The 26,005-nt window shown below is 35.8% G+C and overlaps 1 protein-coding gene across 2 annotated transcripts; it reads left to right on the plus strand.

Moving 5' to 3' along the window:
* Nucleotides 1-1,792: 1,792 nt before the first annotated feature.
* Nucleotides 1,793-26,005, plus strand: LOC109855829 (zinc finger and SCAN domain-containing protein 30-like). 2 transcript variants are annotated; one of them, XM_020430464.1, is made up of 6 exons: nucleotides 1,793-2,419; nucleotides 8,639-8,947; nucleotides 9,051-9,272; nucleotides 10,276-10,496; nucleotides 14,250-14,400; nucleotides 24,384-26,005. In XM_020430464.1, the coding sequence occupies exons 1-6, from the start codon at nucleotides 2,413-2,415 to the stop codon at nucleotides 24,686-24,688; spliced, it is 1,215 nt and encodes a 404-aa protein (XP_020286053.1). In that variant the 5' UTR covers nucleotides 1,793-2,412; the 3' UTR covers nucleotides 24,689-26,005. The 2 variants fall into 2 exon arrangements, with proteins under 2 accessions (XP_020286053.1, XP_020286054.1); XM_020430465.1 differs by lacking the exon at nucleotides 9,051-9,272.

The following is a 26,005-nucleotide window of genomic DNA, read 5'->3' on the forward strand; positions in this document are numbered from 1 at the left end:
CGATTGTTTAATCGGATTGTTTCGTCTGCTCGATCACGTTCCAGTAACAATAGAACAAATAATTTTACATATCTTGTAATATTATTTAATCGTTACATGGGATGACAGACACCGCGTGAAGATGAGACGTTAAAATCGTTAATTGGTGACCGATACGCGAGACTTATTGTTAGTCTTGACCTAGATCTAATGGATTCGAGTCGACACATAGTTATTACAAGACGTGACGGCAGCTTTGCAATATATTTCATTCCAAGGCTATATCGCGCAGGAGAGCACAAGTTTTCTCCCTCTCCTCGTACTCTCATCTAGGATGCAACAGATTCGAGCTACGCCACGATGTTCGCCTCTCTCCTAGAAGAGTAACCAATAAAGAGCGATCTCTTCTACAGCGCCGACGCACTTGGTTACTCTCCTACTCTTATGAGGTAGACTGCCGAATCACATCTAACAGTGGATATCTCGTGCGCGCGCACCGCCACGCCGAAGGATGCCTATTGGCGTGGTGAAGTCGCATCTGCAGTCGGGCGTCCAGTTAAGATGGACGTCATGCAATGCTATGTAGATCATATGAATTCTATGTAGATTAATATGAAATGACTACTGTGTGTCTACTTTTTCACGAGACAAGGTGCGATAGATACGCGCGTAAATAAATTTGATCGCAAGTCGCTCACTCGCGACACGGAGATTTTAACAAAATCACGTTCCGATATTTAAAGAATTGGAATGTGAGTAAATCAATGCGAAAAAACACACAGTTAAAAGATAGCGCACTCTGAAAATGTTGAGATTCAGCAGAAATACTCAATTTTGGATAACTTGAATAAATTATAACTATCAAACAGCTGAATTTTTTAATCATCTAGTTGAACTGTTTTGGATTTGATTCGTGTCGTATATTATGTACATCAATTAGATTTGATTGCATTAGACAAATTCCACATTGTTACACGTGACAACGTATTCATACGTTGTAAAAAATTAATTACAGTTAAGTAGAAAGATTATCGCAATTGCGGCGAATATATTTAAGATACAAAAGTCTCAACTGTACAAGTCGAGCCTGAATTTGTAACGTCTTACTGCCGCAAGCCGCACACGCGATTGAGAATTTTAATTGCAAAACAAGCAAGTGCAATTTGAATTGAACAACACAGTCAGCACCGCGATATTCAATCATTCCTGCTGTGTGCAGGATGTCGCTAATTATCTATCCAACGATCTACGGCACGTGTCGTATGAAATAACAGTCGCGTCATCCTACCACGTTCGCGCGCAACACATACACGCATCTTCACCGCATTAATCTCTCTCTCTTTCTCTCCGCGACACAATTAATTCGAAACTTCGGTCTTTCGACAATGATACAATACGAAATAAGTATCTGTAGTCAATGTCTCTTCCTATTCCACGAAACCAAACCCAGAAAACATCTCTGTCTCGAAGCGGAGCGGAGGGGTTTTGCATTGTTTCTCTATATCATACGAGCATACAAGTGCTTAGATAGACGCTTACGTGTTTGAATAACGTACGGGCTACATCATATACGACGATTTTCACGTGCGAGGGAAGACTTCTCGCTCTCCCACCACGGATGTCCGCGATGCGGCATATAGTCGGCGCGCGCCAGCGCCGGTAGGCGTGGCTTCCAGGTAGCACACGAGGCTAGTGTGCAGGTGAGAGAAGAGTGAAACCCGACGAGGAGAAGCGGAGACCAGGTAAGGGGAAGCTCGCAGGGCCAAGCAACACACGCGAGAGACGTGCGTGCCCTCCTCGGCCACACCACGGGGTCAGTCGGGGTCCTGCTCTTAGACAGGACACTCCGAGCCTCTTTAACACGAGCTGACGTTCAAACAGCTGCCTGTAAATCGGAGTACTCTATATCCTGGTCAATCAGGCTATCACGGACCAGCTCTTCGTACGTATCCCGGCCTCTTCGTCATCAAAGATAAAGAAACGAGTTTTCGATCGTCGCGATTCCGCGAACATCTCGCATTTGTAAATTCTTCGGAGGTTCGGATTTGGAACAAATTTCGGAAAAGAAAATAAAGAGATCGGATTCGAGAAATCGAATTTCAATCGATTCTCTTCATCGATCTCTTGGTGAAACGACGTAAACTTCTGAAAGAAGATTCGATTGTCCGATCGCGAGACCAGTTTCGTCCTCGAGAACACTTTCAAGCTTGCCGTTCGTTTCACACAGAAACAAACTCGTGCGCGCGTTTTCACGACAGTGCAAGAGAACAAACGTGTGCCGAGAGTTTGACGTTTCCTGCAGAGATTTGTGTGATTCGCACTGTAAACAATCTGTCAGCGTAAAGTGCGCCAGCGTAACTGGCCAGTGTGCGGCTTCATGAACGACGTAAAATTTTAACGCACTTTTTTTCGTCACACGACATCTCGAACGTGATGTGCGGTGAGTATGAAATTTATATACACCGTATATTCCCTCAGAATATGCACTGAGAGCAAAAAATAGTTGCAGCTACCACAATTTTACTATAATTTATAGTGATTTAAGGTGCCAACTATTTTTTATAGTTATTTTAACAATGCGACTTATAGTTGATTCAATAATATATTATTGTTGCCATAGCTTTAACATGCATTCATATGCATGGTTTCATACACTATAACTTGTGATTTATGTATAGTAAGTTGTACTGTAAATGTGATAATAAGGACCATAATTGAAAGATAAAAACACTATATGCCATAATAAGAAGTCGTACTTATATAATAGTAAGATTAAACTTTTTATATATAATTTGATCTATAATGCATATGGTTCCAATAGTTTTAGTGATAAAACTGATAGTTTTAGTTTTAATGATTTTTATTGTTTTTAGGAAAATAGTAAATTGCTATTTATAAATGTGGTTACTAAAAATATACTATTGCTATGATTCTATGCATTGTATGTAAATAATTACTTTTCTGGCCACTTTTTTTATAGTTTATACGATATCTTTAGTACATTCCTAGTTAAAAATATAGTTAACCAGACTATTAATGTAGTCATAAAAATGTATTTCTTAAGTTACTTTCCTTACTTATTTTTTAGTTATTATTACCAGTAAATAGTAAAGCTGATGTCAACAGTATAGTCACATTTACTATAATTGTGATTGTAATTATTACTTAAAAATGTGTATTTTATTTACCATCTGTTATTTGACATTTGACTATGTTACTATTTAAAATTATTATAATTTATAGCAAAATTTTTACATACTTGTCAAAACCATGTATATAAGTTTAGTTTTACTAATATTATAGCAATACTAACGATAAAAATAAGAATTCCAACTATAATTATTTTACTATGCAATTATAGTCGTAAATACCAAGCATTTTTCTCTCAGTGTGTTATCTGAGATGTGTAGGTAACGAAATCTGTCGAACAACGCGATACAACACGTGATATTCGCGACACGTGGAAAAACCTGCCAAAAGCTTAATTCAAATGAATAATACTTTTAAATTAAAAACAAAAGTACATTGAAAATAGAGAATTTCTTAGAGTCACAGTTGTATAAATCACGACCGACTCTAATAATATTTAAACGTTGCTCCATCAATATTTAAATTTTGTATATCGCGATAATACAATACGTGCTCTATTAATCAGTGATGCTTTTTTATTATTATAATTGAAAAATAAATCAGAGAAGAGATAAATCGAAGTGACAAGAATTTGAGTTTCATCATTTGATTATACACGGCAGCACAAAGTTTTAACGTTTTGTAAATTTCCACAACGTCATTTTTTTAGTTTTGATACTAATGATTTTCAAGTAAAGTTTAAACAACATGTATTTGTGTAACTAAATAAAAGATTTTTGCGCTACATGTACGCATTACTCGTACAAAACGAAAAGACTATTGCACGGTAGTAGTTGCATATTACGATAATTTGTATTTTAAGCATATAATTAAATGGAAATTGATGGTAAAAACACACGTGTAAATTTTTCAAATACATCAGCGAACTTTGTCCTGTTGCATAAAATACGGCGATTAACATATAGATGCAACTATTTCATAAACAAATATACAAAACATTATCATAATTACTTTGCTTCTGCAAGAAACGCAACAAATATTTTACAGTAATATGTGATGGCAAAATAAAAGGAAAAACAAAAGATAAGATTTTGTAAGTTGCATTGAATATATATATATATATATATATATATATATATATATATACATATATATAATTGTTATATAATAATTAATACATAATTGTTATGTGCTTGTTCAAATCATAACATATTTTTTACATATATTTTATTTAAAAAACAAATAGAACTATATACTACGCATAACAAATCACACAAATCTCCTTTTTGATCTAAATGTTTAATAAATTGGTTAAAAGCTATTTTTATACATAAATAAAATAAAGTAATAAATTAATAAATTATAAAAAAAAAAAAATGTTTAATGCTGCATGTATTACAAAGACAACAAAAATTATGTATTTAAAAAAATCCGTGAATTTGTCAATCTTTAAATTAAATTAAAACTCTCTTACTTGTTTTCTCTTCATTCGAAGATGCAGCAACAGCTTACAACTTGTATTAGCCGATAAATCCGTCTTAAAGAGACTGAAAAGAAGAACATCTGACACTTGTTCACACAGCTCTTAATCAAGGCTTCGCGTAAATATTCATGATTGTTTTATGAGATTTTATATGAGTTGTTATGATGACAGTCACTTTCGTAATTAACAAGCAAACAGGTTTGGCTGAGAGAGAGGCCTCGTTTGTCATCAATTAATCGATTCGTTGATTAGCGTATGTCGTCTCATTGTTCGTTATCACTTGGATTTTATTCAACGACAAGCTGTACATAATAATAATATATTGCATATACAAATAGATATACAAATTAAAAGAGAATTTCCCAAGATAAAATCAAATAATTTCATTAAAAATATCATAAAAACGATTTTTTTGTTATCGCTTATAGAACATAGGAGAAATACCACGAATTTTTCCATTTGACAAAATCTTCTCCGTGTTTATATAACAAGACAAATTGTGTGAGTTAGAAATGTGTATATGTGTGTGCGCGCGTGCGTGTGTGATTAATCGATAATTAAAAGAATTTCTTTGCCTTATCATCAAATTCAGCGATAATAAAATGCCGCGATTCATTGACTCGGAATTTTTAATTATTTGCTTGGATGCAAAAAAAAGTGTCAACTCTCAAGTATAAAATTAAGAAATGTATGACGTAGTTAATATATCGAATCTGTTAAAGATATTTTCACAAGTGTACGAGCATTGAATCAATCAATCTTTGTCATTAATCGAAGATTTCTGTTATTGCACCGCACATGTCTGTGCAGTTTGTTTCGTCATTTCTTTTAAATTTCTTTCATATTGAAGGTTGTTGTAAAAACACTGTTAATTCACTATTAAAAATATATGTACATAAAGACACGTGTAAATTCAGCGATGATTGAATATTAGCACTTGAAGATATTTGTGGTTGAACACACACATTTCAGGATATTAACTTTGTCTTTTTGTTTGTTTATTTTATGTATTATAATCTTAAATAATCGAAATTCCGAGATCATTATGAAATCAATCGATAATAACTTATTGCAATAATAAACCATGCACTAAAAAAATAGTCGCCATAATTTTGCACCATATATTTTGTTGTTGTTGATCAAAATTGTTTTGTAACGGTTATTTTTTTTTAAGTATCTGTTTGACATTAGTTTTACATTTTATCAGAAGTACCGTTTGCTGATACATGTATCGTATACATAAAAGAAGCACAGCAGAAAATCGGTTCGCAACACATTTATAATTTATTCTCGCATGTGCAACAAAGGCGGGACATAGTGTTTCCCTTTATAACATGATGCATATGAACAATAAATAACAAAGTGGCGCGATATATCATCAAATTGATTTTATACTCTTCATCAGAATATCTAATTAAAAACTCTGTGATATTTTCACATAAAATATTTTTTTGACACAAGTTCTCTATTCAAGATTTTTTAATTACTTTTTCCTCTTTTGTTTTTATTTTTTTATTTTAATAAACGAGATCTTTTCTCTCAGGAACTTTTCTATGCATTATATCTCGTATTATCTCGAGCCATTTTTAATATTTTTGTGTTTGTTTTGCTCTAGTTTGATGTATTCTGCGTTCTTGTGTTAACTAATCTACAAATTGTTTCTTTCCTTAATCTCATCAAACATCTTTGCATCAGTAGTATTTGCTTTTTCTGACTAAACAATATTATTTCACCAGACTGGAAAATTAACTCGTTCGATCTATTTGTTTTCTTCTTTGTTTATATTAAATCATCATTTACATCATTTTTTTATATGAGAATTATAATATCTTTTTATAAATATGTGTGTATCGGTGAATTTCCTCTTTTAAATTCGCCCGTCCAAACAGAAATAAAACAATAATTCATATTCGCAATGAGAATCCTCCGGCGATATTGGTAGCAAATTGCACCGCACGCCGTTATCTATGGAAACGAGTAAGAAATTCTCGCTGCTGGCGCATGAATTATGTAGGAATGTGGCTCGTACGAACGCGCATTACAGATTTATTCAAACAACGAGTAGCGGTTATTAGTCGTAGTTTATGCCTGAACGTGATCCTTATCAACGCGACGGAACCTTCGAGCCAGTGATTTACTTCGCGAATTATCAACGCTTTTCCAACTCATCGTCGTTTTTACGCAAAACGGCTATTCGTATTTTCGTTTGTTCATTTGTTTGTGGCTTTACAATAGATGGATAAAAACCAATTAATCTATCGGACTGCTTGTTGTCGTGTTTACTTTTCAAAGTTTCTCTCGATATACAAATTTATTCTATAATTTTACTCTATAATTTCACGTGTGAATTTTAAAGCGCATGTGTGTCCGATCGGAACTCCGATCAGAGCGTTGCTTTTTGAAATTTTTCAGCTCGCGATACGCGGTGTTTTATTGCGGTTCGTCGTCGCGAGCAAAGCCCTGTCCGACAATCACGTCTGTCCAACCTTGCTCGATTAGGATCTCTCGATCTGTCTGTCTGCCCGTAGTGTGTGTCGCGCGCGCACGCGCGATTTATAATTCATTTCACCAGACCGATAACCGACGACTGGCCCGTTTGTGATTTCTTTCTCATTTTACCTCCCTTATTTTTCTGTTTTACGGCGAATCTGATATACGTGAAACGCAGCGACCGACCATCGGCGACACGCATTAAATGTCGACATGCTCTCTCGTTAAATGCAACGCGAACATAAACATTCTACCGTACATTCCTCGCGTTGCGCGAGATTGCCGTGTGATAAAATAAAAACCAACGACAGTTTAAATAACCTCATAGCTGGATGACTGTTATGAATATTGAGTTTATAATCGTCAGTATTCCCATTATGTTGAGTAAACGAGAATAAGATTATTACGGAATACACACTGTGAGTGCATAATTTGAACTTTAAAAGTTTAAAAACGTTGACAAGCTTCACGTGCATTTTTCGCGCTTTTCATAGCGTTACAGTTTATTCAAAAAAGAATTGAGTTTTTTTATTGCGATCTACGTAAAAAAACTGAAATTTATTACTTTATAACAATGCACATGTATATATTGTCATAGACGAAATATATAAATGGATAGGCAGAAAAATGCAAAACAAAAAATCTTCAAAAGAGACAGGGCGTTTCTCAAATTCTTCTTTGATCGAAATTTGTGAACATGAGAGACATACCTTCCAGAATTTGGAACTGTAATCATTCTTCATTCATGCAACACGCGCGATCAACGAAACAATTTCGGTCGCGTCGAACGGAGTCTCATCAGATTTTATGCATCACGAAAGAATTTGCTCCAAGGCTTCATGTATTATTCATTTTCTCTGTTAACGGATATGTTTCGTGTACATAATAAACGCGTTTACAAAATGCATCTTTTACGTTTGAGTGAGACATATTTAACTGTTTATTTTTTTCTATTTTGCGCGTAGACTTTCGAAATTAAACCAAAAGAACACAAAAGTAATTAAATTCACGTTTTGTTAGTCTCTGAAACGTGTGTAAAATTTTACTTTGTCTTTTATATACATATATGTATACACGTATTATTTTATCGCAATTTATATATGCAAATTACAATAAATTAGATTGGATAAAAAATTAAATTTTAAAGCAGATTAAATAACATTGCTTTTTAAAGTCCATCGTTTACTGTTTTTTCGAAATTGTTTTGCGTTCTTATCTATGCAGGTTTTAGTTAAAATATTATCTAAACACTTGTATTTGCACACCGTACTTGACTTATATACAAGTATTTACTATTTTTCTCACGAGTCTACAAAATTATTTTGTATTTATTTATTAATTAAATAATAAGTAATTATCTGTGACATGAGATGGTTTCTCATCATCTTTAATTAATTTGTATACTGTTAATATATCTAATTCCAAACTATAAATTATAATACACAAAAGAAAATCTTATTCTTTATAATAATTGACTATTTTGAATTTGCTTCAATGATATATATTTTACAAACACTATTTCATATGCTATTTATGTTTTCGTATATAAAACATATCTCTTTTTATATAGTTTTTGGTATTTCGTTGTTGTAACAGAAGCAGTGCCGCGAACCTGGCATATGAAACCGGAACTTCATTGCAATCCCGTGGGAGTTCCGGCGGGCGCGTTATCACCCCCGGCCACCCTGTCGCCACCCGGCAGCCCGAGCGTAATCACACTGTCATCTTCGCCTTGGAGCCCAGGTGTGCCAGGCAGCAGTTCGAGTACCATCACTTCTAACAGCGCGTCTTCTGGTCTTTGTCAACCCGTTTCCGATCGTTTTAGCGCTTTCACTCTCGTCTCAAATTACAACCCTGATCAACGATTGCAAAGTCTACCACTTAGCGCTAGCGCCACCGCGAGAGGTAAGTCACGAGATGAACTTGCAAAAAGCGGTGGTTTACGAAAAGCGGGAATCAGTATACTCTAAATTCGAATTTACGTAACACGGACATTTTGTGATTGCAGACATGCGTTGTGGTCTCATGTACAGTAGTTACGGGGCATCCGGGGGTGCCTGGTGGGCTCGTCACGTGGGTCTGTTGTTGCCACATTCCTTCCTTCCGCCCACGAGAATTCCGTCTCATCAAACTACGCCGGTAACAAATTGTTCACCTATTCATTCGGAACCTCTCAGTCCGACCCGTCCCGCATCACCGCGAAGATGTACACCGGAAAAAGCCAAATTCGGTAGGAAGAGCTTTCTGTTAATTGCTTATAAAACTTATACGTAGCACGTATGTGTAACAGATTTCTAAGCACACATTAATATACAGAAAGAAAAAGAGAGAGACTCTCTAGCGTTTTTATATTTAAATATATCAATCGGCATTTCTCTCTAAAATCTAATATAAAAAAGACAGTTACATGATATTAAAATTGAAATATACAAATCCAATTTTTTAGAAGCATAATAATAACTAGACTGAGATTATACGCGCGTGTATATTACAATTTAATAAATACTACAAAAACTATAAGGCATTTAAAAAACTATTCAAACAAATTTGCTTTATAACCACGATAAATATAAACTTGAGAGGATAAAATTGATGAAGCGCCTTATCAAGGTTTTAATAGACTCCGTATAGAGCGTTTAAAAAGTGCCTTTTTGAAAATAGACCAACTAACAAGCAATTATCGGTAAGTGGGTGCTATCGATCGCCTAACGTTGTCACAGAGGCATCAATTATCGCCATCGCGTCGTTTATTCGCGTTGCATGGATACTAATTACGCGAACAATTAATTTCTATCTCTTATATATCTCTGCATATGTATACATATGTATACATAAGATGTATAAAATGTGCGTCGCGAAACTATAAATACAGACACACATCTTCACTCACTTCTTAGCTTTTTAGTGTGTGTGACGTTGCAATAAGAAATTAATAATAAATTATTTCGATATCATAATATTGTTCTTGTACTTCTTTTTTATGGCACATAATAATATCAAGAATATATTTTTTGCATTATGATAAAAAGTTGTAGTTAAATCTCATGAGAGAATATTTATCAATATAAAAAGTCTAATATATTTTGTGTGCGAGTTTCTTTCATATATAAGTTAAATTAACGTGACGATAGATTTGCGGTTCAGATAGAAACACTTGTTTGAAAAAAAAAAAAAAAGAGAAACAAGCGAATGCTTGAAATGAATAGATGTGGATGGATCTCTTTTTGTTTCAGAGGAAGAAGTTCCGTTGAATCTCAGTACAAAACCGAGCGACGTCTCGTCGAGTATCGGTAACAGGAAAAGTGAAATCTGGTCACCGGGTTCGGTGTGCGAGAGGGAGGCCAGGGAAACGAGAGCACCGTCCTCCAGGAGTCCGTCTTCGACCCCTATAATTACGCGGCAAATTCATCACTCGCCACTTACGCCGCCTTCCTCGACGGAGAGGACTTTTCAAGTGAGTGTTAATATATCGTATTTTTTTTTTATTCACGTTTTATACGTACATCCCGCTTTATCGGGCACAGTGAATCTTGGACAATTTCACCTCGTGTAATTTTGGTCGATCGACCGTACGAAATGCAAAAACTGTAACAGATTTTCAATGACTCAATTAAAAAAATGGCCAGTAAGGCCAATATAAATCGCTACATCACGTCGTAAAGAGAGATTTTTGCAATGCGATTCTTTTCGAAGACTTCATTGCAAATCGCTGCGAAAAAAAAAACTGAAATAATGGAATTTTCAAAGAAGACCTGTGATAATCGATCCTAGAAATCTCAATTCGCGCCGCTTCTACGATGTTCGACACACATCGACAAGTTAATCGCGGGGTTGAAACGTGCACGAGCGATCTCGTACGCACGTACAATGCCTATTTTACGAGGTCGACAAACACTCAACTCTCACCCTTTTATTAGGGTGAGACAGTCATATTCCAAGCTCGTAAAGAAATTTCGGTTTTCGCGAGCGGTTTGTTACTTGTAAATGTTTATATAAAAATTGCACTTGTAAAGCAACAACTGATCGAGCGGAAATTTAACTCGCAATCACCGGATAAAATTAAATATTTCTTCTATCAATCATATTTTCGAGCGATTCTCTGTGGAGAAACTGTCCGCTAGTGGATTCTTCTATAAGTGAAGACAGGAACATTATTCCGGGACGGATTAATAGTTTACGAGTTGAGCTTCTCAGAACGCGACAGCTTTCGAAAAAGGTCGCCGATGATCGATATGTGGAACGTTTTTTTTACGACACACAGCGGAAGTGTTTCTCGCCAATCTGATGGTCAGGTCACGTTGATTTTCTTGAAAATCGATATTTCTATACGAGCTATGCATATTTGTCACAAATAAAAAAAAAAAACCCCCGACTTATCCGCAACAAACTCGAACAGAGTTTGTCAATTTCCAAGTACATACAAGCGTGCACTTTTACGTTTGTTGCAACAACGGATTCCGCACAGTTTCAATTTAATATAACCGATGTAAATTTCCTCGTTTTCCCGGTGTCGTATCACGTGTTACACAACAGCGTGTCAAAATGAACAAGTGATTTTTTTCTTTTGTCTCGAAATGAAGAACGAAGTTATAAAATTTTTATCCAATAGAAATAGTTCAATAGGTGCCTAATTATGAAAAGAGATTCTCTAATAATCCCGCACTGTCCACACAGCTGTCGGAAAAGAAATGTCTGCACTCGTGTTCAAATAAGACATTATCATTAAGCATCACGCATCTGTTAAAATTAATTACCATAACGAACGTAAACCCGGACGTGAACAAATATCTCAGAGTGTCAGTTTGAGTTATTTTATCACGGCGCACCGCACATCCGTCGTCACAGTTTTCTTTTCTTCGATGTGCACAGAAGCGATCGCGACTTTACCGTACGTCACGTATCGAGTGAAAACCGGTCGATCTTCGTTTGAGAAGAAAAGAAAAAAAAATCGCACAGAGCGATACGGCGAGTCACGCGATACGAAATTTCTTCGGGGCGCGTAAGTACCCTTAAGTGCGTCGGGGCGAGGAAACAGGTCAAACGTTTTGACGAATATCGGGATCTCGACAAAAGGCCCTCGCCGCAATTACGTGTGATTGAATGGGAAGCAGAGAAACTCGCCTTACCGTGGTTTTACCGTCCGTGACACGTAACCGTAATCCGACATATTAGGATATGTGGGCCGCGCACACAAACGTGTATATGTACACAACTATTGGCATAAATATATACATATGTAAAGAGATACGAGAGATTCTTGCGTGGAAGTGACAGCGTTAAAAATTCTTCGTATTTACATGCTTGAATTTTTCAACATTATCGACATTTTTGACGACTTTTCCATCAAACAATTCTTTTTCGCGAGTGTTTTAATTACTGTATTTTAGGTTCGGACCACGTGTTCTTAAATGCAGAGATTTTTTTTTTGTGGAAATATCGTGTGAGATGTATGTGGTTTTTGTATAATTTTATTTATATATCTCGCGATGGTTTTTCCCGCGTTGTATAACTCATCCGTGAGAAAGCCGCAGTCTCCTTTATTTAATTCACGTCTTCGTAGACGAGCGACAGATGTTCCGACGACGGAACTCGGAGGAGGAGAGAAAAAGGGCTGGACAAAGAGCGAAAGATTAACGACAATTACGCGATTTCGCGAATATATCGCGAGGAGTAACATGAAAAGTGGAAGGTGGCCGAGAAGGCTGCGACCGGACTCTCTCGGCGGCTTTGTTTCCGAGCCGTATACCGGAAGCAGACGCTTTCGTGCGGTGACAATGGCAAGAGACCGCGTCGTCGTCTTCCGAGCCTCTTTCCTTCTCCTTCAACGTTTCCGTCGCAATCTCTCGCAACGGACAGAAACACACCCCGCTTATTAACGAAAACCTTTGGCTCCGCGTTTCGTTTTCCCTTTCTTCGAAATCCGTAAACGGGACGGTCCCACCGTTAAACCGTTCTAAGGTCTTTCGCCAGATGGACGGCGGAACAATTAAAAGCAACAATTGAGTTTTTGTTCTTGCGTTACCGGTGTGACTCGAGATGTACCGCGATGGGGTACCATATTGCTTTAATTACAACTCGGGGGCTCGAAATAATGTGCTTCGTTCCGCATCTCAATCTGACGTATACACATACAAATTCGCAGCGGTGAAACGGATACGAGTTTTGTTGTCTTAAGGAAGTAAAAAAATATACACGTGACAATTTGCCTTTGGTGATTTTCCGTTCACTTTCGAACAATGGAAATTATAAAAACCACGGCATACGCCGACTGACGGCGCGACACCGTCAAGTCAAACAAGTCAAATGTGTCGCGTGAAGATAGGTCGCTCTTCCCAATATTGATCGCGACGCAACGTGAATCATGCGTACTCTTGCACTCGTGTGTACGCGCGCGTAATAATATTCCGGCATATTCATACGCCATATATATTGTCAACCTGAACACGCATCGAACCGCGCCGCCGCGCCGGGACATTGTGACGACTGGCGCCCGTGTGACAATGAACCAGAATAGTGAAAGAAGAAAGAAAGAGAGAGAGAAAGAGCGAGAGAAATATATACGACGCTTCGTGAACACAGGTGTGCCTGGCGTCCCGGCGCTCAGAAGTGAGCGTCTCCCTTATCGCTCGCTTTCATTCCCTTCGCGTCTACGATTAAAAAAAAAAAAAAAAGACTTATAACAGTGGAAGTCGCGCCACAAACACTTGGAGCATAGCATAACACGAGCTCTTTGCACACTGTACGCGCGTTTCAAAACGTACATACGTTTACAACACGGTACTAGTTGACTGTGCGATTGGGACTTGAATTGATAATTTTCCGTTAATAAAACACGAGACCTGATTTCCTTTTCGGTTTGATTTTTGATCGGGAATAACGTCATGTGTAATTAGTGGGCGCAGAACATTTGTTGTGTATTTACACTAATACGCTTATTTGCTTGCAAAGTTAAAAACGATAAGTTAAAAACAATCTTAATAGTAAAACAACATATCTGAATAAAGTATTAATTAAACGGCTCTAATATCTTTTTATGTATAAACAAATTTTATACAATATAGTATTATACACACATACACACATGTAAAAGATTTGAAAAGAAAAATTTGTAACTATATATAAATAGAGATTATGTAATTATATTACATATATGTATATAATTGTTAATCACACACGATATTAAAATGTGATCTGTTTGTTAAAATAGTGCAAGCAGTGCGGAAAAGCCTTCAAACGGTCAAGCACACTCAGCACTCACCTACTCATCCACTCCGACACGAGGCCTTATCCCTGTCAATATTGCGGCAAGAGGTTTCATCAAAAGTCGGACATGAAGAAACACACCTACATCCACACCGGTGAGTTTTCCGCAATTCAATTCTGTTCTTTGTTTATTTTTGATGTGCTGACAAAATCGCGCAATACGCGTGTAAGATCCAATAATTGGCAAAGATCTGTCAATTGTTTCTCTTTTCAAAAGTGCCAACTAAAGAATTCAAAATTAATTAGTAATGTTGTGAATTTTTTGCCTCGTATCGGCCTTTTCATCGATTATTATTCTATTTTTCAAAATTAATGTTGTCATAAAACACCCAAATTGATCTATAATCAAGTAAAAAGTATTTATAGACAGAAATATTAACAACTAGAAAAGTCAATAAATACTAATCATTGAAAGGGTGCTAATTATAAATTCGGTTATCCTACGTATGAAATAATAGGTCCGAAATCAAGATGCGATAAATTGTGAAAGTTTGTTACTTTGAAAATGTTTTATACACGTAGAAAACAGTTAAAAATATAATTCAATTAAAATTCTCAGGGGATTATTACTTATTAGTTATTGTTACTGGCCTTATTATGTCTCTAATAGCAGAAAAAAGTTACTATATATCAAACAAGGGATGAATACTTTCATTTATCTACGACAAGAAATACACGTGTTATGTTTTATAGAGAGATAATTTAATTTTTGTTTCTAAGACTGAAATAGAATTATGAACAACGTGTGCGTATATACATATATACATATATATACGTATAGTCTCCGAATTAAACCGCATTGTACTCGTTTGATCTCTTTGCGCGCTATCGTCGTTTTAAAAGACAGATTATAATGCTACAACCGGACGAAGCGGGTGGAACCGTATAACAAAGTTTTGGCGTAAGTTGCGTGAGTTTTTGTCGATAATTGCAATCGTTGGTAACAAGCCTCTACTTTGTACATCTAATTTTTACGTTGGAACTATACTCGTAGCCCGAGTCTCTTGTCCTCGGAATTACAGCTTGTCGCATGTTCTCTCCCTCAAAGTTCTTTCTTCACGGTCTTTGACCAAATGCTGCTGATCGATAACTACAGTTTGTTGGTAACGAGCTTCTTGTCTTTACACCTCAAACGCAAAACGACAAGTTAAAAATAATTTCGATAATAGAACATGATATCTGAATTAAATAATTAATCGGGCGCTCATACTTTTATGTGATAAATCTTACAATTAAGATTTCCCTTTTATAGAAATTAATCCCAACAAATATTTGAAATTAGAAACAAATTTTATACACAATACAGTTGTATGTGCATATTAATATTATTATTATTATTATTATTATTATTATTATTATATAACGATATTTCAAGCTTTTTAGATTTAGTTGCTGTTTTTATTGTTCTTTTATAATTGTTTTTACAAAGACACATCTTTGTTTACATTCTATTCTGAACAAAAGACGTGAGATCGAGTCTTCGATCTTCGAATGGTTTTCGAATTATTTATTTATGGCGACTGTCTTGTTGCCACTGTTGGCTAGGCTGCTCTGTACATTATTCAAACCAATGGTGTGCTACGATTGGCGAAATGTTCGAACACAAGTCGCGCGCATCACGCGCATCACGCGCGTGGAATAAAGACGGGAGGGAATCTATTCTTTAGAGTTTCTAAAAATGCAACACAGAATTTAAAATTCGTTGAAACTTGCTGATTTCTCTATTTCTACTCGTATAAAGAATATACTTACGTTTTTTTATAATATAGTTTTTATTATATATATATATATATTATAATATAAATCATATAATTAAGAATATTTGTAATATGTCGTCATCTGCTATAGTGTTCTATGTATCTATTCAGATTGCGTTGTTTTATTCCATTATTACAAAACTATTTTGTTATTGGTTTGCTATTTATACTACAAAACTTTGTAGTACAAGTCAGAAAAAACGAATTGGCAATCGGATTGGCTCTGTGGACTGTGATTTATTCCAAATTTGTTTTTTTTTTTTTTTTCAAGATCTAAATGCGAACACGCACACTGGGCACAATAAATATATCGGCAAATCATCGAGCTATTTCATATGAAAATCGCGTCTCATCACGCACATGAGCAAACAGCTGTTTTTCTTTCTTTCGTCATACAAAATCGCCCGAAGGTGAAAACGTGCTCATCATGCAACAAATAGCGCAAGTCGTTTTATATTATACATATGTGTAAAATATAAAACAATGTTGCAATATGTATGTCGGAGAACTTTAGACATAATAAATAGGAATTAGTGAAGGTATCATTAATAAATTTTTAAAAAATGTTTTTTTGTTTTTTCACGTGATGTATATAAAATACTATCACAATTCCGAACTGTGTAAATACAAAGTCTAACCGTTTTTGTGATATTTGATGCTTTTGCGGTGTGTTGTATTCGAAGTATTTTTCTTAATCGGCAAGCGTTGATCGCAAGCGATAGGGATACGTTTTTAATAGCGATTTAATCAGCTGCTACGTTTTCTCGTGGAAACGACCGGAAGGAGCGCATGTGCGCATGGGAAATGGTCTGTTTGTCGCACGTTAAGAGAGTTTCCGGCGCGACACGTGCCCGACACGAGTCGTTGTGGGGTGTGCATGTTGCACGCTAATTAGCGGCTAAGGGAAGAATCGTTGTCGTCGTTTTCGTCGTCGTCGTCGTCGTCGTCGTCGTCGTCGTCATCGTTGTCGTCGTTGGCGTCGTCATGTCGTAGTTAGAAACTACAGAGAAAGAGAGAATAGCGTCCTCAAATGCTCCAAGAACTTTGCTTTAGACATTTTGTGCTCTCTTTATGAGGGGTGAAACATAATGCGAACATAATGCGAATTTAATCGATTCTTCTCCCAACGACTTTTTTGCTATCAATTTCGCTTCTCCCAGATCGGAATACTCGAGATTTACGAATAATTGAGGAAGTAACAATGGAAACGAGATTTATGTAAATAATACTAGTTAGTGTTTATAAACACTAAAATAATAATTTAAACTTAACATAGATTTGCTACAAGATTTCAAAATATCTTATACGTTTTTTCTTCCTCTTTCTCTGTCTTTTTCTCTGTTTTTAAAAATAATAAATTCTATATATTTCTATAAAAGAAGATATGAAAATATATATATTAACATACATTTAATAATTATAAAGATTTATTTACTTTGCGACTCTTGATATAATACATGCATTACAGATATGCGCAATTAAAAAAAATTCAAATAAGTCTTCTAAGAGTCAACGCAGATGTCTCGGTACAAGATAATATATGAGCCTAAATACTTATTATACAAATTTATTGGCATATAACCAATCTTAAATAAATATTAATCTCTACAGAGATGGCATTTGTTCACAAGATAGAAAAACATTATTTCTTTTTTAATTATATTTTATCTAAAACCATTAGTTACAATTATATTAAATAAGACTGATAAAATTGAAAAAAAAAACAATACTGAAAAAATCTTATTTGAATTCTGTTTATTTTAAAGTCGTTTTTATTCGCGTTTGTCTAGATGCATTTTTGTTTATAAAGCTGCGTTATCATTAGTTAATTACTTAAAATTAAAGTGGAAGTTATGTATAATTAACGGTCATATCTATTCACTTTTGTGTTGCATATAGTATAATAAGAAGATAAAATAATATATGTAACATGAAAATATATGTATTTACTATTTCAAGTCCCGCAATATGTGAATCGCCGATATTTATGATAATTTTCAAGTAAGTTTACGTGTACAACGTTTTTTTTGTATCGCTAAAATAGACCTCCTTGAAATATAATTGCAGGTGATACTAAGGTTATTATATAAGCATGTAACGTATGGTTTAAGCTTTAAGGCAGAAACGTAATTTTTTAACGTGACTTGGTGTTGAAAACAAATATATAAATTTTTTATTTTACAAATACATAAATTTTTTTACTGTTTTACAAATATAGTAATATTGTTTTACAGCTGTATAGTAATATCAGTAACAACGTTATATAAGTTTTCTTTCTCAAAGTGATATAATATTTAAAAATTTGTTGCATTTATAGACGTTGATAGAATGTACTTACAAAAAGAGAGAGAAAGAGAGAGAGAGGAGAACGTTTATGTGCAAAGTTTTATGTTTTATTATTTCTCTCTTTTTCATATATAAAAAAGAACATTTCTTGTTGAAACTTTTTTCTTTAAAGTCTGTTTTTGTAACGCTTTATCTATAGCTTTAAAACACACATAGTCTCACTTAATGCTTTTTGTATATTTCATTTAAGAGGGATGAAACTTTACAAATGTTTTGACCTCCCCAAGTTTTCTGTGACAACACAGCACTTTTCGAGATATATGTTCTATAGATGCAATTTTACGCTATATACGATACTTTAACGTAATCTTTGTCAATGTAAGTATATATATATATATATATATATCAAACAAATTCCTCTATTTTTTTACACATGTGTGTGTGTATAAAATACACACACATCGAGGAAATAGAGAGATTCAACGATATTGCAATAAAAATTTTCAATGAAAACACATCGTGTAAATAATTTCTAGATGTGGGATACACAGCAGGTTATTTCTCTCATTGTCACCCTCGCATAGGGCGATATCTTTTCGTGGGGTGGTAATATCACCGCTGTAATTTCGTTTCTTGCATAATTGACTGACACTTATCATGATTACTTTGTAGTACTCAACCACTCCGCTCGCGAATACGCTTCTCACGTAACGCAAGTCGCGTTGAATATTTATTTCTTCCTTTCTGTTGCATCGAAAGAAATGAAAAAAAAAAAAAGATTTCGCGTTTCTATAAACATTACTCGTATAAAAATGCAATATGTTCCCGACCTTCTTTCGAGATTATACATTTCTATAACTCGAGAAAAAAACACTCATGTTGTAACATTTATTATTTACGTTGTGAAACGTGTACACGCGTGCATGTTTTTTTTTTTTTTTTTTCCATGCAACTGCGTTGCGGCAAAATTATTCAACTCTTGAGAGAGAGAGATGCGCCTTCTGTATAATACAAATACACCATCGAATCGCGATGACAGTTATTGTCGAAAAAAACTCGCGTCCCTTACGCACACTTTCACTCGGCAATTTCGATTTGGATCTCACCGAACAGATCAATAGGATCAGCCGTTTCACCCTAAGACCATTAGCCGGAAGAGGACGGAGAAAAGAAAGACGAGAATAAGTCTGATCGCTTCCGGCGAACGAACAACCGGAGAACAACTTTTTCCGCATGCCGGACGGTAATCAGCGGAACAAATGCCTGAAACAATTGGCCGACGACCGCGTATTTCCGGTAAACTTTCGCCTACTATATACGCAGGTACTCGCGGATAACGCAGGGTTGTACTGTGTCGTTGTATCTCGTCATATACGCTATGAAACAACCGTTATTTCGAGAGCTTTGACAGAGCAATTGAAACGAATGCGCGCACATTAAGTAAAACGGTGTGTGTGTTGTTTGCAAATTTTACCGGCAAACTATGATTTCGCGGTGCATCCCAGAAACAAAGAGTGTGGTTTTGATCCAACTTTGTCTATTGTATCAATGCGTATTATGTCGCGCGCCGCGACATCACATTTTCGCGCGAACGCAAGATTCTCGCTGTGAAATGAAAGAAAAACTTCAAAGAATGAGAGTTGATTTCCGCCGCATGCGCGGTTTGATAGTTTAACGTCTATATGAAATATCAAGAGTCTCTGAGGTCTTTGCTTTAAACAAACACAGTTTGCGCAAAAGCGTCGAGCCGCGTCGGATATTTCTTAACAAGGCTTTTCCAACAGAAAAAAAAACCGAAGAGGCTCCTGTGAAAATCTAAACTAATCATTAAACTGATCATTAAGAGCCAAAGCTCCTTTCAGAAGCTTCTTCGTTTAAATTGCGCCAGTCGAAAGATGCGTTATTGTGTTTATTCTCATGGCTTGATATTTGAATATTGCGAGAGAAACACCGAGTGCCTCGGTGACCGAATTGGGAAGGCGATTGCATGGAAACCAAGAGATTTCAGGTTCGACTCCTGACCAAAGTGTTTTTTTGCAATATTTTAAAATTAGATAGACAAGGAAAGAAGACATTTCTCATATATGTGATGCACATTCAGCATCCTATAAATTAAAGCATTTTATGAATTAAAGAATTGAATTTTCAATCCAAAATTCAGTTGTATAATTTACATTAAAATTATATAAATATATATGTTTATATATATATTCGTTTTGCATCCAGCGTTTGGCTCTTAATTTAATGTTAGTTTAGAAAAAATCCGATATCAATCTTTCTCTCTCTTCTCCCTCTATCTCTCTCTCTCTCTCTTTCTCTCTCTGTGTTTCCTCTTCTCTTTCATTATTACAGTCGATACCGCGGCTATTACATCACGTTCGTTAAAGAAGACGGACCTGCATAATTAAGAGCGATTCGCTCCGCTGTGTGCGTCATGTACGGATAAGTACGCACACAGAAAAACGTGTGCTACTCGCTCCTATCATTATAATCGGTCGCGAAGCAAACGTTTCAGCCGGTAAATATTTAAGGCGACCGGTAAGGGGCCGGTAATGAGAGTCGAGATGGATCGATAGACATAGGACGAAGTGTATACGCACGTCCGTATAGGTCGCTGACACTCTCGATAAATATTGTCCGGTAGTCCGCAAATCATATCTATTTTCTTGTTCTTCATGCGTTTACGTGTGTGAAGAGAGAGAGAGAGAGAGAGAGAGAGAGAGAGAGAGAGAGAGAAAGAGAGAGAGATAACGTGCGCGCACGCGGCGATATATCATGGCGAAGAAATTAAAAAGTCTAAGGCAAACATCGCGCTGTCACACTTTTCTCTTCTTTTTTTTCCGAGTCGCTCTTCCTCCGAACGATATACAAAACACATTCCGTGTTGATTCTGAAAAGGGCAAATAAACGCGGCAAAATGTCACCTAATCGTTCTGCCTCTATTCAAATATATTACAGCCCCAAAACACAATTTAACTAAATATCAATTTGCAGTTAATATCAATTCACGTTGCGTGCGTTAACGATGTTTTAAACATCGTAAAATCCTGCGCGCGTTAATTTTAAGTTATTATTCATATTTATCGTTCTTCCACGTGTGTTAAATTTTGTTTTAATTTTCTTAGAGTTTATCATCGCACAACAAGGCCGTATGAGTTGTAAAAGTCTCGAATCATGATTGCGAACCTCTTATAATAAATTTTCTGATAAAACGCCGCATATGTGTGTGTGTGTGTGTACACAAAGATACGTGTTTTCATGTACGCTTTTTTACATTCTGTAATATATATAACACATGTCAGAACTATATATTGTCGTTTCTAAACTTATAGTTGCACTACTTGCGATACTTCGAGAGCTCATTCTTTATTTTTTTTTAACTCGGGAAATACATACTCGCCTTGGTCGTTCGTGAAATAAACCTTTGTTCTTGTCAATAATATCGAGATGTTTATGACAAGAATGTATGCGCGTATGCCGAACAAGTACAAACTGCAGAAAACGTGTGCGGAATAACAATGCAGGTTGCATTTGTTTGCTCGAAGCAAATGTTCTAATTAAGCGCGTAATGTTTTCAAGGAATTTTCTATATACTAGTTTCACACACATATGAGTTCGAATGTGTAACGTATAAAATATGAAGTGAGACGCGCGACCGAATCAACGAATTGCTTAATTAAAATCATATACGTAAATTAACGAATCCACGTATAGCGAGTTGTATCGATAATATAAACGTCATTTTGAATGCGTTTGGCTTTAGTGATGAATTCGCTCGAATATGAGGTTCAAGCTTTCTGTTGAAATAATCTTAGAAAATTGAATCGTAATCGGCACAATTACGATAATTGTATTTTTCGTTATGAAGAAAATGATAAAACGTCCGCGTCCGAATGACAAAGCGACTGTCAGTTACGCTCTCTTATATTGCGTTTGTGCTATATGAGCGCGCGATAATTCCAACGGTTGTATATCGAAATGAGAAACGGCGATAAATTTAATTTGAAGAAAAGAAACCTGATGCACACCGTTTCTGATGACTCAGGAAACGTCAAGAAAAATAAAAGTTTTTTTATTCTGCGTAAGATGCGAGAAAAATCGATTTTTGCTCATTTCACATGTCTCGAGCATTGTAGAATAATTATATTTACAACTGATGTATGATAGAGAAATTGTCACTAACTTTATTTTCCCGCATACAAGGAACCCAATTTAATTATCACACACAAGTAACATAAAATGTTTTTCTCTTTTCACAATGAGCTGTGATATATATTTTTTTTTTTTTTTTAATTCTTTCTGAGTTATTCTCCTGATCGCTTTTTATTCAAGCTTATTCGAAAGAAAACGAAGTGCCGTGTGCTCTCGCACAACGTGGAGGAAGGCAGAATTAATTTCTTTCCGATAGAATCTTAACGACGACGTTTTCCGTCGTGTTACACCACTCTGGAGGCGTCTGTATACTTTTTATCGTCGCTTTACAATCGTAAAACTGTTTGCTCGGAATTTCGAGCGAGAGAGAGAGAGAGAGAGAGAGAAAAAAAAAGAGAGAGAGAGTGCCCGTCTCTCCATAATGCAAACTGTTTGCTCTGTATTATCATCGTCGCTCGATCGACGGCGTTTAGACGGCGGACTTCCAGAAGACTGCGCGACAAGAGTTTACAAGAGTACGCGGTCGCGTCTAATTTTTTATTATTATTATATTACTATATCTGGCTGTGTGAAATAGTCGCGATATGCCATGCGAGACAAACGTTCTTCAAGATTCGCGCGAACGATTAACGGAGGAAGTTGTTGATTTTTTTCTCTCGTGTAACGATATCACGAGAATAAGTGCAAGATACGTGCAAGATTATGCGACTGACGTTAATAAATGATGCTCATGACACTTTTTGCATTTGCTGTTGATGAAACCGTATTTGTCAGGGAATTACGATAAAACGTATGGACTCTCACGAATGATTCTCGTTAGTATAATAATTTTATTGTCAAAAGGCGCATTATCTTGTACAGAAAACATTGCGCGCGTAATGTTCTGTATATTTTTACTTACAACTGTTGGTTTTAGAAAACTTAACGCGTTTATGATATCATTTCAGTGTGACAATAAGTTAATTACTTTATTAATTAGTGATTTATAATTGATGATGCTTTTTCAATCGTCCCATTCAAAAATCTCGGACAATTGCATCAACAGTATTCGTCAGCTGATGATAAAGTATCGCATATGATGTTGATGTCGTGAGTTTTTCTTTTAATTGCGCGTAATTAGATGTGCATTAAATAGCAACACACAGTGTAACCGGTAAATTTTTATATGAAAACTCTTTATGCAGATCTGATGCATGGAGTATAACACGGTAACGCGTATCGCAAGACAGACTTGTATATTTTTTCAGTCATGCACTGTCAGATATAAATGTATATCGCCAATAATGCCGACACGAACTACGATTTATTTGTTGATTCAGTTGGTTCGTCTCGTTATATCAGACCGCGTTGTCTCCGATCGGCAATAATCGGCGAATTTGCAAACGCAATTTACGCATTACGCGATATATGTATTTAATTATTATGAATCGATTGTGTCTTCTGCGTGTCTTTACTTACGAGTTGTGCAAGTAGTTAATTGTTTGATTCGTCGGCACGTGGTAAAAGAGATGTATTTTCTATCGTACGTGTAATAACTCAAAAAAATATCTCGAGACGTGTCGATCTCGACTCGATTTTGAAAAAGCAATTAAAAAAAAAAAAATATTCTGTACGCACAACTATAAGAGAAATAATGAGGTTAAAATGAGATTCAAGCGGAATATTTGAAGTTTAAATTACAATTCGCGCATCTCGCATACAGAAAACAATCTCTTCACTCCCACTGCGAATTTTAATTAAAGAAATCATTGCGGAAAAAAATCAAGATATGTTCTATATATATATGAGAGAGATTTCGAACGCGTCTCACACATTACAGTGAGCGTGACCGATGGAGAAAGAAAGAACGTTTAAACGTCACTCCGGAATTTGATTTGTTGCAGGTGAGAAACCCCACAAGTGCGTCGTTTGCGGCAAGGCGTTCTCTCAAAGCAGCAACCTGATCACTCATATGCGCAAGCACACGGGCTACAAGCCATTTCAGTGCGGTCTCTGCGACAAGGCGTTTCAGAGGAAGGTCGATCTGCGAAGGCATCGGGAGGGTCAGCATCCAGCGGCGCCAGCGCTCGATTATCGCTCCCTGCAGATACCGCCGAATAGCAATCGGCACTCGCCGATACCGTCGCACTCGACCGCACCGCCTTCGACCGGTTATCATATGATACCCGGCACTCCCGGCAGTAGCTGAGATTTGTTCGTCTGACAGACGCTTCATCTGTGAAAAATGACGCGCACTCAACTGAATAATAAGCGTCCCGCGCTCGTAGGGGGTAGGTATATGTCGTTGAAATCGGCGATGAAAAAACTGCCCGTCATCGTCAATTAAATCGTACTGTGAGATCCCAGTAACTGGTTTCTGTGTGGTGTTTAATCGGTTCGGCGAAAATAACAATAATGCGTTACGAGTAATCATGCATGGGCACCATTCATGTACTAAACGTATTTATTTGTGTGAAATAGCGGCGCACACCGACGTTTCTTATCACAAGCGAGTTCGTTGCGCGAAGTTGAAGATTGACGTAACAAATACACAACTCAGTGACCGTATGCATTATCACAAGGTAGAGATTCAAGATGTGTGAATAGAAAACACAATCTGCCGTGTCAAAAAAGTCACTGTCTTCTTTTGCGATTTCCACTTATAAGTTCAGAGAAATAGACACATTTCTTATCACAATCGAATACATCCTTTTGAGCGTCGTATCAGAGATACATTTACGGAGCGTGTGATTAAACAGAATGTATCAACGAGTTCTTACATCGAGCTGTTTTGAAATATTTCTCTTGTAAACTCTACTTGTCGTGTATCACTCTCAATATATTCGAAGTATGTTAAAGCGCGTCTAAATACATAAATAATATTCGTGTGTTTAAAATATGTTCATTGAGCTCCGTGCAATATGCTCTTAAATACACATGTTGAAAAATTATTTTTAATACGTCTCTTTTCTTTTCTAGCTCACATGTGTACAAATTTTACAGAGAGATCGTTTACGTGTGTTATTTATTTAATAAAATTATTGAATAATTGAATCATCGGTTTTAACATTTATGTATAATTGTTAGACATGTATACATATGTGTATATATAAGTGACTATTTTGATGATAACAAACATATGCGCATAAGTGACAAAACTACGAAAAAATGATAACTTATAAAAAAACAGTATTTTTGTTGCTTTTACTTTGTAATTGATATATCCTGAGCTTATAAAAACTGTGACAAAAACCAAGTTGTATACAAAATGTGTATTGTATCGAGCTCTGAGAGAGGAAGAGAAAAAGAGAGAGAGAGAGAGAGAGAGCTAATTGTAAATATATAATACTGTTTGTTTATATTGCACATGTTTTATAGTCCATTGAAACCAAAGTCGCCTATGTTTGTAAAGAAAAATCAATCGAATAAATTAGTTCAACAATGTATATTGCTAAATCAAAAATTATTGTCAATTAGTCCGAGATAAAAATATCACGTCACTTTGAAACCGTTTTACAATAAATAT

This window comes from Pseudomyrmex gracilis, unplaced genomic scaffold (genome assembly GCF_002006095.1).
Source record: "Pseudomyrmex gracilis isolate BER0280 unplaced genomic scaffold, ASM200609v1 scaffold_99, whole genome shotgun sequence".
In the NCBI taxonomy this organism is placed as follows: Eukaryota; Metazoa; Arthropoda; class Insecta; order Hymenoptera; family Formicidae; genus Pseudomyrmex; species Pseudomyrmex gracilis.

Coding starts and splice junctions, on each gene's coding strand:
- LOC109855829 (XM_020430464.1), top strand. Junction 10,497..14,249: donor CGACGGAGAGGACTTTTCAA/GTGAGTGTTAAT, acceptor TTGTTAAAATAG/TGCAAGCAGTGCGGAAAAGC. Junction 14,401..24,383: donor ACACACCTACATCCACACCG/GTGAGTTTTCCG, acceptor GATTTGTTGCAG/GTGAGAAACCCCACAAGTGC.